Consider the following 15820-nt stretch of genomic DNA (forward strand, 5'->3'; position numbering starts at 1 on the left):
TCTATACTCCGATGTTGAAGAAGGTTAATTCACAACCAACCTGGTAACTGCTTCTAAATTCACATCCATCCACCTGGCAAATACAATCTTAAAATAGGGTAAGATAAAAATATTTGGAAAAGTATTACCGTTGTAGCACATCGAGAACCAGGATAAGTTCAAACTTGTAATTTTATGCCTGGTAAAATTAATTGGTGGACGGTTATGCCCCCCCTTTTCAAATTGGTATACATACATACACAATTAAAGTTTACTGATTCATCCAACCATTTTTGGCAAATTAATTAATTAATTAATTAATTAATCCTCATCATCATCAGATAGAAAAGGGGGAACAAAAAGAAGTAAATAGGTATGGGCATAATCGTCAATTGCCGTGTTACTACGATACTCCGACCGACGGTGAAAAGACCTGTGAAACTGAAACAAAAATTTAAAATCCGGAAAAAGGAATCTTCCACAGCACACAAACACACACTCTCCATTTCTCAAGCAAACATATTCTGAAATAAAAATCAAAAGGAGAGAAGATGTTTTACTCACAGCTGCTGTTATCAAACAAGGGCGCCTTAGGCATCGTTTGGATGGCTGCTCATTGCCACAGAAGGCTTAAAAAAGACCAAGTCCAGCAAACCAACATTTCTTCTTCAATTGGTCCGTCTCTCATTTTTAATTTCTCTTCCCGTAAAATTTCCTGCTTTTTTTTTTTTTCTTCTTGCAAAGTTGATGAGAAAGAGAAACATCATCTCTTATTATGCGGTAAAATACCATCTTTTTCGCTTGCCGTTTTGTCCTAGTTTATTGTTTTGTTTCTTCGCCCTTTTCATGCCGAATTACAAGACTGGTTTTTGCTCTGGCTGTAGTTGACCACATTTGTTTTCAAATTTTTACCATTTTATTATTATGGTGTTTTTGCCGTTTAAAATGTCTTTCCCTTCTTTTCGACGTCGATTCTTCTTACTTCCTTTTTGGCTTTGTCCCATACAGTTAATTGTGTTATTTTGGGGGTTTAGTGGACCAAATCGTGTTGTTTGATGATTCTCCAGGAATTTGGTTAATTTAGTTTCTGTTTGTTGCATTAGATGGAGGTTATGTAGAACAAATTTACATATGTGTTCGAGCAAGTGATGATTTTATACATACAATAACAAGTGGAGTCATACATCTTATTAATGTATATGTGTGTATGTGCATAAACTTGTTCCTTTTTTTTTGCCCTAATGTGGTTGACAGATGCTCTTTCTCTCTCCCTCTCTCTAATATTTGTAAAACTTCAGTTGCATCAAACAAACATAAGTCTCATATTTTGTCTGTCCTTTTTAACCAAAGCATTCAACAATGTGGACGGAAGCTTCTGTCCCACTTTATGAATTATGTCGTGATTGGCACGTTGTACTCATTAAATAATGATCATATTGTATTCTCGAAGTTGAAAATATTTGATGTCTTTCCCTATTTTAAAATGGCTATTTGGTTTCGAGACGTCCATAGTTTATTCCCCTCTTTTGAAGAAACCAAAGAAGTTTGTATGATTCTTAATATGTGGAGTTTAACGTATATTATGGCTACTTAATAGCATGGGTGGAAGTTATTTGGTAAGAATTAATTAATAGGCATAATATTCTTTATGCGATAGCATGTTCAATTTTCACGTTAAGACGCGCTTCTATCAGCCCACGTACTTTTTTTACCTTATTTCCGGAGTATCCAACGATGTCACTCAACTTTGCAATGCTAACAATTTGATTTTTTATGTAAAGGTCAGAACCAAAGTCTTTTATTTTGTTGTTTCTATTTATTTCATTTCATATCCCTATAATTCTTCTTTTCAGATAAGATTCTGGATGATGAAGTTCCTATCGTCACGCATAGAATCCTAGCCTTCCTTCTTCTTGGTGTTGTGAGGATTTACTCGAAAAAAGTTGAGTATCTATTTCATGATTGTAATGAAATATATAACAGACTGTGTGGCCTTAAGACTGGAAAAAGCACACGCCCAAGCATTGGAGTCTCACGGACAAATTACCACTCTGTCACTTTACCAAAGAGATTTGAACTTGATGCATTTGATCTGGATCTCCTGGAACACCAGAATTCTGCAGGGTGAGCTTAATAAGTTTTATCAATTTCTGTGTCGTGGCATATTTACTTGCTTGATTTCATTAAGCTCTTTGCTTATGTGGCCATTTTGCAACTGTATATTTGACTGTCTTCCTTTGAACCTATGCTTGTGCAGTGAAAATGTGAGATCGCATAAACAAGACATGCTTGCTGGTATTATATATTTTCCTATTGTGACCATTATATTGAAGTTTGGCATAATCTGAACCTTATTTATTTGTCAGATGATCGCCGAAAAGATGGCAGTAGATCTGGCTTTTTCGACAAGGTACACGTGTAATAATGTGGTGTTTGTCCTTTTCTGCTTCCTTCCAGGAATGTTTATATCAGTGATCCTATTGCATGGCACTTGAAATGTTTATTTGTTACTATTGTCGTTGTCGTACAAAACAAGGATATTGTGATAATAAATTAAAACAGAATAGAAGTAGAAAGAATCTGACTTTTTTTAGCATTATGAATTATTAATTATGACATCTCAAAAAATTTGCAGTTACCTGTTATGTCAGCCACACTCATGATAAAAGGGTCTTTTCATAATGATCTTCTAGCCACTTTATTATGAGACACTTTATCGGTTGCATTTTATGCGAAAGCAACAATAAAATGCTTAGCATTCAGATTCCGTTACTCTTCCTTGTCTTCTATCGTTAAGTTTATTTAATGCAAGTCCAGTTTTGTAATATTTACAAATAGTTGGAGCCACTCCTGTGCATGCTAAAATCAAATCTAGTAGCCTCAATGGTGTGTGAGTATTTCTTAACTAGAAATATGTAATAGAAACCTTGAATGTCGTTTCATTCTCTGAAGTAACAGAAAGGAGTAGTTAGATTCTGGTGTCACATTGGTCAGCAACAATATATCACACGATTCCATTGTTCAAGTGTTTTAACAAATGTACTTTTGGATTCACTGTGAAACCTGCAGGAGAATATGCAATCTTCTGAAGCTTACTCCAAAGCTGATACACCACCTCGAGAGTATGTACACAAGATATGCTATTTTCTCTTACGATTTAATGTATCCTTGTTATATAAGCCCGTTGAATTGTTATGTTGCAGCGTGTTCTCGAGGAACCAGTGGAGTTCATTCAGTAATATGAACATCTCTTTAGCTGGGCTGGAAGTACTTCGTGGAACAAGTTTTTCTTTAGAAGACCGTCTAGATCCTATTATATTGGATGAGGCTGAAGAAGCACAAATGCATAATAAGCATCTTCCTATTAGGGATTCTATTATGTGTAATGAGATGGAGTCTGGTTCTGTTGTAAGTCTATCCAGTAATAGAAGTCATTCAGTACCAAGTGCGGAGATCTTTTGTGGGACTGGGTTTTCTTTAGAAGATCGCCTGGAACCGATGGTGTTGAATGAGGATGAAGAAGAACAACCAAATGCTAGGCCATCAAAAGAGAATATAAGTTCAAATATGCATGGGCCAATCCAAGATGTGGAGTTCGATTCTGTTGCAAATCCATCCCCTCAAGGAAGTAAGTTGGCTGCGAGTTTGGAGACACCTCAGAGAAGTGGTTTCCAGATGTTGAATGAGGATGAGAAGGTACAAAGCCACGAAGAGACATCAGACAAAGAGAAGAGAGTCGATGAAGAGACTATAGAGCACCTACAGGCTCAAATGAACTGTCAAGAGAATGAACCCCATGAATTCACTGGATCAATGGATAAGCATGTGAGTGCGAAGAAGATGAAGTCTTTGGAAGTGATCAACTCAGAAAGCTTAGAATGCCGAAGGCCGAAAGAATTTCCTATGTCTGTTGTTGTAACTCCAGACTCAAAGCTTCCAGGTGATTCTGTTGCTTCAGTAACTTTCTTTTGCAGATATGCATTTTGTTACAAAAAGGATGTATTATTAAACTTGTGTTCGCAATAAGTCTTTTATTTGTATGATTGATTGTGTCTGAACGTTATTCGACAAGAGACAGTATCCTTGTTTTGTTACCATGTTTGCACATAAGTCGCAATAATAACAGAAAATCTGTGTTGTGTTAGCAGCAGGTCTCAGTAGTCCAGAGGTTGTGACTGTTCAGACTCCTGCCACAAAGGAGCGCACAAAGATTCTGAAGAAGCGCAAGACTTTGTTTGATTTGACCACAGTGGTGCCTAACAAGTATGCTATCAGAACCTCTCTCTTTTTTCTTTTTTTTTTGGAGCTTCTATCAATGCCTGTACTTCTGATTTTTATATATTCCTACAATATTACTTCCAATCATAAGATGGCCCAGGAAGAATGTTATGCCATTTAAATGCTAAGAGAAAATCGTCGATCATCTTAATCCGAATGATATTCTAAAGACACTTATTTCTGTATCTGAAAAAGTTTATCAGACGGATTATCTTTTTGATTTGTAGGGTTCTAAAAAAATGGATAGAAGAAGATCCAAGTGATCTAAAACGCAAAAGGAGGGACGTGCCCAATACTCTTTTACATGCCTGGAGAGCTCGTAAACTTGCCAATGGGCCTCAGAGTTTCTTTGAGCCTTTGTTTCATGGTAAGTAGAAAATGTCATTTGAGATTCTGCTGCAAAAATGTAAGATTTTGCCACGTTTTTTAATACCATATGCTACACACAGGTGTCACAACAGATCTTGCTAATCTTGAATGCGAAAAAAGTTGGGCAGCAGCATTGAAATCGGTGAAAATATCTGACAGGAGAGAGGATGTGAGAACTCCTGTTTCAAATGAACAAATTCCTGAAGTAAGATCTCCTTCTCCACATAGGTCTTATGCTGAAGAAACTCCGATTGCTCCTGGAACACCTGTTACTCATTTGAAGCCATCAACAAGATCACACGAGGCTGCTGTTTCACATTTCAGCTTGGAACCCGCATCCTCATCTGAAACCATAGACAAGTGCCAATCTAAAAGTGTATCACTGGAATTTGATGCTGTGTTTCAGGAGGTATTAATTTTCCGTCTTGCTCACAATTTCCATTAGTGGTGAAACGAGATTTGATGTTGCTGTCTGATATTCAATGTTTTATTTTGTGCTGCTGTCTATTGAGTCGAAGTACTACTTACTTTGGACTTGCTTTTTTGTCAGGAAATAAATTCATTTGATGGAGGTAGTTCGGAAAAAGGTAAGAGCACGAATTATTTTATTTCTTTGTTTTAAAGCTACGTTGATTTGTGTATTTTTACTTTTCTAACAAATATTTTGAATCCAGATGCATATTCAGAGAAAACAAGGTACGTTTGAAAACTCTGTATCTCACTGCTGGTAGTGTGAATCATATTGAGGACTGTTTTGTTTAGCACCATGGTTTATTTATTTATTTCCATGAGCAGAATGATTGGAAGATATCTGAGTAGGAAGTTCTTGGATAAGAAGAGACATAAAGATGAAGAAGTGTTGAACTTGTTGCTGTTGTTGACACGAAAAACAAAGAAAGAAAGTGCAAGGTTCTTCTATGAGATACTGGTACTATTACCAACTCCAGTTCAGTTCTTTAATGTGGAAAAGGCTGTTTGGTTGTTTACTTTGTTGTTTTGGAGTTTCTGTAGTCGAGGCAGATTAAAATATTTAACATTGATTTATTATGAACATTTATTTAGTCCAATATTTTGATTTACAGGTTTTGAAAACGCGGGACTGCATAGATGTGCAGCAGGAGAATTCGTATGATGATATTCTTCTGAGGGAGACTTCCAAACTGAAGCAAGCAGCAGCAGCATCCTCTCGAAACTGAACTTTTAAAAAGTAGTAGTAGTTGTACTCTTTTGCATAGAGAATGGTACAGTAGTCGTATTTATACTCTTTTTGTCTCTGATCCGAGAGATAGAAGCAATCTTGGGTGTTGCTAGGCTTCTGTCTATTAGAAGGTTCTAACTTGTAATTATGCTTGCATCAGTAGTAGCTTACAAAATATGCCGATGCCCAAATGTGTGGTGCTGTATATCTGTTATTTATGTGCTTCATAGCAGCTGCTGTTTTGTTGAATGTCAATGTTCTGAAATGGCTTTTAACTTTACTTGCTAAAAAATGTCAAACAAATATCATTAAATCATCAACAATTAAATGATGTAGTTAGATTTGACTGTAATTTTGTGGCAAAATAAGACTATGATCGCTGATAATGTGGTTTCCTCATTTCACAACAGGAAGAAATAATACAATCCTGGGAAGATGCTTTATGTTATTGTCCAAGTAATCTATATAATAACTTAATTATCTTTCCTCCCTGTAAGATATACTTGATCAAAACAACTTTCAGATCGAGATATGAATAAACATCGGCAACGCAGCATTGCTGGCAGGGACATTGAATTCAAATAAATAAAACAGCTCGACCCCAAAAATACAGTAATAGTACAATCACTCGAATACATTGATTTCACATTGCCAGTGAAGTTCATAAAAGGAAGGGATCAATCAATCACTTGAAGAGCCATCGTCATCATCTTCGTGCTCTCTTACAACCCTCTCAAGAAATTTCTTCCTCACTCCATCAAGAACTGCTTCTCTTGATTGCTCTCCACCATGCCCATCATTTAGCACTGGATCCGATTGACATAGAATTAACCCTACACCTACAAATCCAAACACTCTGTCATTTACTTTTCTCCATAAACATATATAATTGCTTAATTAAACCAAATAGCCAAATTATGATTACTTTAACCCAAAACAGAAGACAGATTGAAGAATCACTTGTAGTAAAATGTTAACTGAAGAAGTAGATCATTTAACTAGAGAGCAAAACAGATGAAGTGAGAAACGTAGTTTATCCGCAACACCAGTTTATCACTGAAATTTTGGAAAATGATTACCTATATAAAGAACCTATTTTATGAACAGTCACTTTCCACATACTAAAGACATCTCATCTCATGCACGTTTTATTTATTTTCAATGGCTTAATGACCAGGGATGCTTCCCTTTCACACTGAACTTGTTTGGCGTATGATTATGAACCATCCACTTTAAATATCCATGTCAGATGTCTTAAATGGTTCAGCATTCAAGACAAACTGTTCAAAAACTCATTGTGAATCGTATATTTGGAAGAACCAGAAAACTATTAGATCTAATAAAGAGAAAATATTTCAGAATATCAAAGCATAGAGAGGAGGACATACTTTCGGGAGTGCACCTTCGACCAAAACTATGCATTCCCACATGAGTTGCCTTAACTGCACTATTATTGTACACAAGTATAGTGGGAAGATTACGATCAGGATAGTTAGGAATGCATTCTGTGGATATAATTTTGACAAACTTGGTAGCCGGATATCTTTTAGACAAATCTTCTAAACACTGCAAAAGCAGCCGGCACTCTGGAAATCTGTCAAAAGCAGCACATACATGATTAAAAACCTGAAGCTTGTTAATTTTGTTACGACACAGTTATCCAAACAAGATACAAGCAGCAATATGGCTTGAAGAGCAGTACTATTTACCCATCTTTATACAGCAGCACGACAACCCAAACGTCCTGTGGAGCTTGTGAAACTTCCCGCACAAAATCCGATCCTGAAATTGGAATAACTGAACCGAACTTTGCAATCTTGACTGCTTCTCTCATCTCAGTCAACCTCTTCTTCCTGTCACAATCAAAATGAAACAGCTCATCAGTATTAATGATGAGTCGCACAAGACAACATTAAGACCCTGAGAGAAGATGTGGTTGAATCGCCTACCAAGATAGGCATTGCAATGCTTGATGTCTTCAAACAGAGAGTTCTTGTCTGAACCACCGAGTTCAACTTATGAGTTTTTTTTTTTCTTTTTCCGAGAATTAACTAATTTTCTTATTTTCGCTCTAATTACACTGCATGTCTCCAAGAATTTACCAGAAAACAACATGGCTCAGATGTTTTTCTTTCAAATGAAGTTGATGAATAATAAAAAAAAATAAAAAAAATTGATGTACTAGAGTCAGTTCTCAGTTGTCAGATATCCAACCCCGCAAGCAAATAGTAAATTGATAAAGTAGTACCTGTAATCTTCGAGGAAACGGTCGTCGTCGAGATCTTCTTGGAGATCTTCAAGCTCTTCCTCGGTTTTGTTGTCGATCCAGGCCTTGTTTTTGGGCTTGGAATCCTGGTCCTCGGCGGGGGCGAAAGGGGCGGGCTTGAACGGCGGCGGTTTGGCGGGAAGATTACCTAGTTTAGTCTGAATATCGTCCCATTGCGTGGATGATCCTTCCAGATCCTTGTATATGAAATGGTAATCCGCCATTGCTATTGCTATTGCTATTGCTGTGGGGATTTTCTCAGAGCTCTCGACAACTCCTTTCTCCTTGTAATTTTTTTACTAGAAAGAATTCCTATTAACATTTATTACTAATTAATTAATAGTTTTGCCAGCGTGGAAAAAATATTAAATTAATTAACTATCAATTAGTAAATGCTTTTTGATTAATTTCAAATATTTAAGGTATAAGTGACCGAAGCCCAATAAGTAGTATTAAACGCTTCGGCCCAATTAGTAAGTAGAATACTTACTGTGATCAATAAACAAGTGTTGATAACCAAAACCCGAACCGGAATCCGGATTAGATTTTTGCTTCCCCCACTCCACTCCTACTCCATCCTCACTCTCTGCTGATGTCTGTTTGTGACTGTATGTAGGTCAATCCAAATTCATATCACAAAAACACAAGTAAACAAAAAAATATCTTCTTCTTCTTCGCATAAACCCTAATCTCAATAATACATGCATTAGTCGATTGCGAATATTCATTCATTCTCCATGGACTTGCGTCTGCAAAATACACGCTGCATTTCATCCTCATTTCGTCGTTCGGCACTGCTTCCTCATCCTCGGCCTGCCATTGGACTTTCCTTCTGCAAGAAGCCTACAAATAACCGGAAATGTAGAAACATGTGCGCTGCTTCCAATTCTGATACAATTGTGAAATCGACTGATATTACAAGCAAAATTGAACAAGAGCACGCTGATTTGAGGTCTTGGATGGAAAGGAACGGACTCCCCCCTTGCAAAGTCATGCTTAAAGATAGGCCTTCTCATGATTCCAACCTCCAGCCTATTCACTATGTAGCTGCCAGCCAAGATCTTCAGGTCAATTCATTATAGTTACGGAACGTCTTTTCCTTTCGACTTTCAATTCTGTAAATCACGTTTTATATTAGAAGAATCAAAATCAAAATAATTATAAATGAATAAATAAATGCTCGTACATATACACTCCGGAGAGGTACGAGAGCTAATATTACCGATAGAACTATGATACATATTCAAATTGGTACTTACTTTGTTCAAAGTTTATAAAATGTGATGTAGATCCTAACATAGAACATTGATTTTGATTGGGATTTGATGTGTGTTGTTATCAGGAAGGTGATGTAGTATTTTCTATCCCTAATTCATTGGTGGTGACGCTCGAAAGAGTTCTGGGAAATGAGAGTGTTGGTAAGATGCTGGACTAAATGCTATAATATGTTTCTTCGTCTCTTTGTATTCATGCAAAATTGATAGACATTTGGGGACTTCATTCATCGTGTTGTTGAACTTGACATGCAAAAGTTAGATGTATGATCCTGTATTGAAGTTGAAATCAGTGTTGAAACCTCTTACCAATTCTTATTTCATGAGCATTTAGTGGGCGCCTTGAGATGTTAGAAAACCTGCTGGCTTCTCATGTTCTTTGGTAAGAAACACTTTTTAGTCCTAGGAGAAAAGCTTGCATGTTTGTTTGTTTTTATTATAAGCACCAGAAAGATTATACAATGTTTCTATTGATTTTCAAAACATTGAAATCTCTGTCAAATTTATTGTCTACATTTAAAGAGTTTAAATTTTTTATCTTACTTCCACTCAGTAAAATTGATCTATTTCTAGTATGCATAAGTAAACAGTTTCTATGGCTTCATGCTGGTGTAAAGTTCTACACTTTTCTATATGGTGGATCCAGGAATTATATGCACCTTAGCAATTATCTGCATCACTTGCAACTTACCTTTGTTTCCCCCCACCCCCCCAGTCTCTCTCTCTGATGAATTTTTGGATTAAGTTCTCGTTCTTATTTGCTCATCAAATATATTATTAATTTGATCTATTACCTCTAAGTTTGTTTGGTATGATTCAGCGGAACTTTTAACCACAAACAAGTTATCAGAGTTAGCCTGCTTGGCACTATATCTAATGTATGAGAAGAAGCAAGGTAAAAAGTCTTTCTGGTATCCATATATTAGAGAACTTGATCGTCAGCGAGGTAGGGGGCAGTTAGCTGTGGAGTCGCCACTTTTATGGTCAGAGGCTGAATTAGATTACCTGACAGGAAGTCCGACAAAGGTGTGCAACTCTCCTCCCGCTGCTTTAGGCTGTTATACAATTTTCAGTATCCATACAATTATCAGCAACCACTGCTTGTTTCTGGACCCAATGTTCTTAGTTTGGATATTCTGATGATTCAGGCTGAAGTTTTCGAGAGGTCTGAAGGAATCAAGAGAGAGTATAATGAGCTTGATACTGTCTGGTTTATGGCTGGATCATTATTTCAGGTAACTTTTGTTGCTTCTAAGACAATATTTAGTCCTAATTTTTCAGCTACAAAATTCTAATATCCTTTTCCTTGAACTACCCTATACATCCTTTTAATCTTGACTACTTTGATATTTTTCAGCAATATCCATATGATATCCCTACGGAGGCTTTCCCTTTTGAGATTTTCAAACAAGCTTTTGTTGCAGTTCAATCCTGTGTCGTTCATTTGCAGGTTTGGTTTGTGCTTGAAGTACAGTTGTAACAGTAATCAAACTTTAGACGAGTCATTCACATAGTATTATTTAATCTTTCAACCCAGAAAGTCAGTTTGGCGAGGAGATTTGCATTGGTTCCCCTAGGACCTCCATTGTTGTCCTATAGAAGCAACTGCAAAGCAATGTTAACTGCTGTTGATGGAGCTGTGCAACTTGTCATCGATCGTCCATATAAAGCTGGGGATCCTATTGTTGTCTGGTTATAAGTCTCTCTGTCTTTCAGATTAAAAAAAAAAAGCAGCATTTTAATTTGAGTTCCGTGGAGGCAGCTTATTCTTTGAAATACCTGTCTTAATTTGGATATTCTTTCCATTTTAGGTGTGGGCCACAGCCTAACTCAAAGTTACTCATAAACTATGGTTTTGTTGACGAAGATAATTCTTATGATCGTTTGGTGGTGGAGGTAAAATTTCGTAATCATTTACTCTGTAACTGCAAATGTTTTGTATCACCAATGCTTTTCTCCTGTCATTTAGGCTTCTCTGAATACCGAGGATCCTCAGTATCAGAATAAGAGATTGGCTGCTCAAAGAAATGCGAAGCTATCCGTGCAAACATTTCAGGTACAAACCTTTCTATGTACATAACTACATTTATATAATATGTTTTTATCAGTGAGGGCCTCCGAGTTAAATAATGCACCTATGTACAGATCGTTGTGGGCAAGGAAAGAGAGGCTGTGATGGACATGCTTCCTTATCTGCGATTAGGATATGTTTCTGATCCTTCAGAGATGCAATCTGTTCTATCTTCTCAAGGTCCAATATGTCCGGTAAGCTAATCTTCGTACTTCATGATGTAAATATATACTGTGGTAAGGACTAGGGAGCGCCAAAATGTAACCGTAGTTTTATACACGATAGGATTTACACGTAGGCAGAAGCCTAACCTTCTCTATATACTAATATTTTTGAATTATTCAGTCCACGTCCAACAGGCACATGCTCCATGTTTTAGCTTTAATCTAGTTAATCGGAAAAATAGACGACTTGATTTATCAATTATCCCAGTTTAAGTTGCATTGGAACTGAGTTTAAATTCACTTGGAAATTTTTGCTGATATACATAGGTGAGTTCCTGCATGGAACGTGCTGTTCTGGACCAACTTGCTGGGTATTTTATAAGTAGACTTGCTGGTTATCCGACTACACTTACTGAAGATGAGACTTTGGTAACTATCCCATAAATTTTCAACTGTTTGAAGTTTTAATTTTCCGTTCGTGCTCTAGTTGACCCCTTACACTTGTAGCTTGCAGATAGTAACTTGAGTCCAAAACAACGAGTAGCAACACAACTTGTCAAGTCGGAGAAGAAAATATTAAAAGCATGCCTGCAGGCAACAGTAGACCTGATAAACCAGCTACCTGATTTCTCTATATCCCCCTGTCCTGCTCCTTATGCCCTAAATCTGAAATGGTACTCTCTCTCTCTCTCTCTCTCTCACACACACACACACACACACACACACACACACACACACACACACACACATTATGTTTATCAACAATGATTCTAATTGCGGCGGCCATCTTGCAGATTTTTCTATCTCCATTATGATCGTTTACTGCTGGCCTTGAGAATATGAGATATTGGTACAAATGGATGTCAATTGATGAGGTTGGTGAAGTAAAGGTTGTTATTAATGATTTTTACTTTCTTGAATTTGTGCAAGTATAAAAATACATTTTGAAATCTATTAAGACACATACATGATAACTTTGGTCTACATACCAAAAGGCCATATCATGTTCCATTAGCCTCGTATAAGACCATCCTGCTATTACATCTTCTTATATCACAATCCAAGTTTTGAAACCTAGCACATTAGTTTCATCTAAACTAACCATCAATTTGCATGTATAGTCATTTGATTGAAATTGTTTGAAACATTAAATTCCTGCTAGTTCACTTCAGCTTGTTAGATTAAATAGCAGAAAATTAAAATTAGCAATATTATAACTACTTAATTAGCTTAAAGTTTCATCCTTTCTGCTATAAGTGTCGTTCTACTATAACTTCATGGGGTAGAACAGAAATAAATTTTAAAAGAATTGTTGCCACATACTTGAAGAATTGACTTGATGGTTTATGGCTGGTTATCACGAAGCCACCGTTTCTTTTTAATTTCTATATTTGTTTTTATCGTATCAGTTTTATTCATTTTAGCCGGTCAAACATTTATTAGGTATCAATTTTTTCATGTTATTAAATTGTAGGTGGATCTCATTATCAGGAGATGAATGCTACTATAAGTTTCTGCGGCAATCTTCTTATCAACAAAATAGGAAAGTTTGCATTGCAGTATTATGTCCGTCCATCTATATATACCACCCCCATCCCTAGTTTTAGATTAATTTCCATCTGTTTTTCACATTTTTGTCGATTATAAAATTGTAGAGCAATTGAATTGTGTTGAAATATGGTATGAGTAGAAGTGTTGAAGGGTTTTGAAGAAGCAAGTGAAAGAGGAATTGGCTTTTATGTTGTTTGATGGCACTTAAAGTAGTAATGATGAGAGGTTAAAGAATCTGTGAAGAATAATTTTGCATGGGAAACATGAAGAGATGGTAGAGGTAGTAAAAACATGAAGGGGTTCAGTTGAAGACCCCAAGGAAACAAATAGGTATCGAGAAAACATCGGACATAACATTATCAGAGTAAGGTGGTGGTGAAGCTTCAACTACAAAAATGATAATATTTACATGATCATTTCATTCATTGAAAATGACGTGCAATTGATCAAACATGTTGTGAAAACTAAACTAAACTAGTAGATAAAAGCGGAAAGCCTATTCTATTCTGAGAGGAGGAGGAAACAGAAGAAGACATCACTCATCACTGCTCAGCCCAACTTGGCCCTCCACAATTCACCGATGACTTTTTTAGGCTGTGGATTATCGGGTCCTCTATCTCTCTGTCCTGATGTGAAATAAATCCAGCCATCCCAGAAACTGGCCATTGTTGTTTTTACACGGTATGGGAGCTTTCCAATCACCGACCATTGCTGTTCATTTCAACACAAAATAATATACTCAAATTTCATAGTTATTATTATTATTACTGAAAATATATATACTCCTCAAATCAAATACGAACCAGTGTATCCAAATGAAATTGGAAGATCTCTCCGACTAAGAGCATCCTTTTAGTGAGTGGGTGCTTCTCAGTAGTGCCTCCCATAATGACAATGGAGTTGTTCCATATAATCCAAGAGGATTCTATATGGGAGTCGGGTTTTGGCATAGGGGCCAATACCTTCCACTTCATTTCACCGTCAATCATCATATAAACATCCCCATAAACCACCTGAACCAACATAATAGAATTAAGTTTTATTTACACAACAATAACAACAATAGCCCAACAGTCGACTCATTCACCTCAAGCCTCCTTGAGCACTTAAAGATAGGCGATCCTGGTTTTGCCATAAAATCACCCTCTTGACCACCAATAACGAAAAGCTTATCATCAACGGCAATACAAGCCCTATCACCAGTTATTAATAGTTAAAACAGTGATTTGAAGATGGAATCCATAATTTCTCAACTAAACAAAAAAATGTTGAAACACTAGTACCTACCTGTGCGGTCCCCCACGTGGTATGGGTATTTCTTTCCGCCATTGATTCTCAATTGCTTTACCATTCTTCACAGCAATACTCCAATGATCTGTTGCAGGTGTATGCCGATTCTCTTTGCTGCCACCCATTACATGGAGTCTTCCTTTCCAAATCTGAGTTGCTGGAGCATACCTGACAGTAGAGAGTTGTTGTGCTTTTTTTTAAGAATATGTGATGAAGAAACTGCTGCTCTCGAAAAAGACAACAAGTACCTAGGTGCTGGTAATGGTGGAAGGCTGTCCCACTTTTTGGTCTCAATGTCAAGCACAAACGAACGAGATGTAGGAGCCCCGCACTGAGGACCTGGCTGTCCAGACACAATATATACATATCTTGTTCCATCAGTTGCCACTCCCAAATGTGAATTTCCCATTTCTTTCGGTGTCTCAAATCTTCCGCACCACCTATTCTCCGTAAAATTGTATATATCCACATGTGAGTGCACCTATCACATCCATAACCATTTAAACAATCAGATATTTTTTTTTGATTCACACCATGTGAATAGATTCAGATTGAATTCCAGAATCAGCTTTAAGAATTGGGATATATATGACAAAAGAGAGCAATAAAAATATATTTACATAGTCAAGCGTTCCATATCCGCAAAACACGTATAGAAGATCCTTGATCTGAATTGCAGAACCATCCAAACGAGGTACAGGTGCTGAGGGCATCTGCTCCCATTCTAATTCTGGAGCAGGTAAATCAGCAAATGTAGCTGATAATACCCGTTCAGGATTATGATTCTTGCCTACTTTATCATCTGCTACCTGTCAATTATCAAATCATGATGAATTCAAGAGTTGAAGCTATATTTCGACCATTTTTAACACACAACATAAAAGTAATCAAAGGTATCATCATCGTCAGGCTATACTCAAGATAAAATGAAGCGCATATATCAAAGATAAAGAACCGACCTTTAGTATTTGGGTGTTATGCGTCTCATGTGGAACCACAAAAACGTGGTTGGATGCAATTGATAAATATGAGGAGAAAGAAGAAGAAGAAGAAGCCCAGAGGAAATCGATCGTTGAAGCGATCCCAAGCAGGGCTACAAGAGATAAAATGACGGTGGATTTCTTGAAACCGTGTTTTCCTGCTGCAGCAGAAGAAGAAGATACCATTTTGTTTAGAAAACCATTGAATTGAACACCTAATGAATGCTAGAGGGAATGTAATCTCGGCCTCTGTGTATACATATATCATCATCATCATCATCATCATGATGGATGGTACACATAAACAAATTAAAGTGGGCGCCAATGGTTTCTGTTGGTTTTCTAGGACAGAGGACTATTTATTTATTTATTTATTTATTTTCAAATAAAAAAGGAAAAA

The 15820-nt window shown here is 36.7% G+C and overlaps 4 protein-coding genes across 9 annotated transcripts; 2 read left to right on the plus strand and 2 right to left on the minus strand.

Annotated features, from left to right (window-relative positions):
• Nucleotides 1-302: 302 nt before the first annotated feature.
• Nucleotides 303-6089, plus strand: SYN2 (Rad21/Rec8-like family protein). 4 transcript variants are annotated; one of them, XM_012995039.2, is made up of 13 exons: nt 303-654; nt 1833-2103; nt 2237-2274; nt 2346-2389; nt 3049-3101; nt 3183-3919; nt 4128-4242; nt 4485-4624; nt 4707-5035; nt 5177-5213; nt 5301-5322; nt 5422-5554; nt 5709-6089. In XM_012995039.2, the coding sequence occupies exons 1-13, from the start codon at nt 531-533 to the stop codon at nt 5820-5822; spliced, it is 2157 nt and encodes a 718-aa protein (XP_012850493.2). In that variant the 5' UTR covers nt 303-530; the 3' UTR covers nt 5823-6089. The 4 variants fall into 4 exon arrangements, with proteins under 4 accessions (XP_012850493.2, XP_012850500.2, XP_088677521.1 ...); XM_012995046.2 differs by having other exon boundaries at nt 4131-4242; XM_088821395.1 differs by having other exon boundaries at nt 399-759; nt 4131-4242.
• A 106-nt stretch (nt 6090-6195) lies between these two features.
• On the minus strand, nt 6196-8383 carry LOC105970260 (Thioredoxin superfamily protein). Of its 2 annotated transcripts, none has more exons than XM_012995072.2 (4): nt 8073-8383; nt 7534-7677; nt 7213-7418; nt 6196-6663 (listed from the first exon to the last, which is right to left on the minus strand). In XM_012995072.2, exons 1-4 carry the CDS (start codon nt 8312-8314, stop codon nt 6506-6508), a joined length of 750 nt encoding a protein of 249 aa, XP_012850526.2. In that variant the 5' UTR covers nt 8315-8383; the 3' UTR covers nt 6196-6505. The 2 variants fall into 2 exon arrangements, with proteins under 2 accessions (XP_012850526.2, XP_088677522.1); XM_088821396.1 differs by lacking the exon at nt 6196-6663 and adding an exon at nt 6955-7104.
• A 207-nt stretch (nt 8384-8590) lies between these two features.
• LOC105970246 (Rubisco methyltransferase family protein) lies at nt 8591-13338 on the plus strand. Of its 2 annotated transcripts, none has more exons than XM_012995057.2 (13): nt 8591-9157; nt 9433-9508; nt 10185-10390; nt 10513-10599; nt 10722-10814; nt 10902-11056; nt 11176-11260; nt 11334-11420; nt 11510-11629; nt 11927-12028; nt 12107-12273; nt 12394-12474; nt 13074-13338. In XM_012995057.2, coding segments are annotated over exons 1-12 (1509 nt in total). In that variant the 5' UTR covers nt 8591-8827; the 3' UTR covers nt 12395-12474; nt 13074-13338. The 2 variants fall into 2 exon arrangements, with proteins under 2 accessions (XP_012850511.2, XP_012850514.2); XM_012995060.2 differs by having other exon boundaries at nt 8615-9157; nt 12394-12489.
• A 143-nt stretch (nt 13339-13481) lies between these two features.
• On the minus strand, nt 13482-15726 carry LOC105970269 (kelch repeat-containing protein At3g27220). Its single transcript, XM_012995083.2, has 7 exons — nt 15400-15726; nt 15061-15249; nt 14689-14921; nt 14438-14608; nt 14238-14343; nt 13954-14163; nt 13482-13861 (listed from the first exon to the last, which is right to left on the minus strand). The coding sequence occupies exons 1-7, from the start codon at nt 15604-15606 to the stop codon at nt 13700-13702; spliced, it is 1278 nt and encodes a 425-aa protein (XP_012850537.2). The 5' UTR covers nt 15607-15726; the 3' UTR covers nt 13482-13699.
• Between the last annotated feature and the right edge of the window lie 94 nt (nt 15727-15820).

The sequence above is a fragment of the Erythranthe guttata genome, chromosome 8 (assembly GCF_056151865.1).
Source record: "Erythranthe guttata isolate IM_541 chromosome 8, IM_541, whole genome shotgun sequence".
Taxonomy (NCBI): domain Eukaryota; kingdom Viridiplantae; phylum Streptophyta; class Magnoliopsida; order Lamiales; family Phrymaceae; genus Erythranthe; species Erythranthe guttata.

Excerpts from the sequence above, each read along its gene's own strand:
- SYN2 (XM_088821394.1), top strand. The coding sequence starts at position 531 with ATGTTTTACTCACAGCTGCTGTTATCAAACAAGGGCGCCTTAGGCATC. Across the intron at positions 760-1,832 it reads ACATCATCTCTTATTATGCG|ATAAGATTCTGGATGATGAA; the intron begins GTAAAATACCAT and ends TCTTCTTTTCAG. Across the intron at positions 2,104-2,236 it reads GAACACCAGAATTCTGCAGG|TGAAAATGTGAGATCGCATA; the intron begins GTGAGCTTAATA and ends ATGCTTGTGCAG.
- LOC105970260 (XM_012995072.2), bottom strand. The coding sequence starts at position 8,314 with ATGGCGGATTACCATTTCATATACAAGGATCTGGAAGGATCATCCACG. Across the intron at positions 7,678-8,072 it reads CGTTTCCTCGAAGATTACAG|GAAGAAGAGGTTGACTGAGA; the intron begins GTACTACTTTAT and ends TGATTGTGACAG. Across the intron at positions 7,419-7,533 it reads GTGCTGCTGTATAAAGATGG|ATTTCCAGAGTGCCGGCTGC; the intron begins GTAAATAGTACT and ends TGCTTTTGACAG.
- LOC105970246 (XM_012995057.2), top strand. The coding sequence starts at position 8,828 with ATGGACTTGCGTCTGCAAAATACACGCTGCATTTCATCCTCATTTCGT. Across the intron at positions 9,509-10,184 it reads TCTGGGAAATGAGAGTGTTG|CGGAACTTTTAACCACAAAC; the intron begins GTAAGATGCTGG and ends GGTATGATTCAG. Across the intron at positions 11,057-11,175 it reads GGGGATCCTATTGTTGTCTG|GTGTGGGCCACAGCCTAACT; the intron begins GTTATAAGTCTC and ends TTTCCATTTTAG.
- LOC105970269 (XM_012995083.2), bottom strand. The coding sequence starts at position 15,606 with ATGGTATCTTCTTCTTCTGCTGCAGCAGGAAAACACGGTTTCAAGAAA. Across the intron at positions 14,922-15,060 it reads GATATGGAACGCTTGACTAT|GTGCACTCACATGTGGATAT; the intron begins GTAAATATATTT and ends TGGATGTGATAG. Across the intron at positions 14,609-14,688 it reads CCACCATTACCAGCACCTAG|GTATGCTCCAGCAACTCAGA; the intron begins GTACTTGTTGTC and ends CTCTACTGTCAG.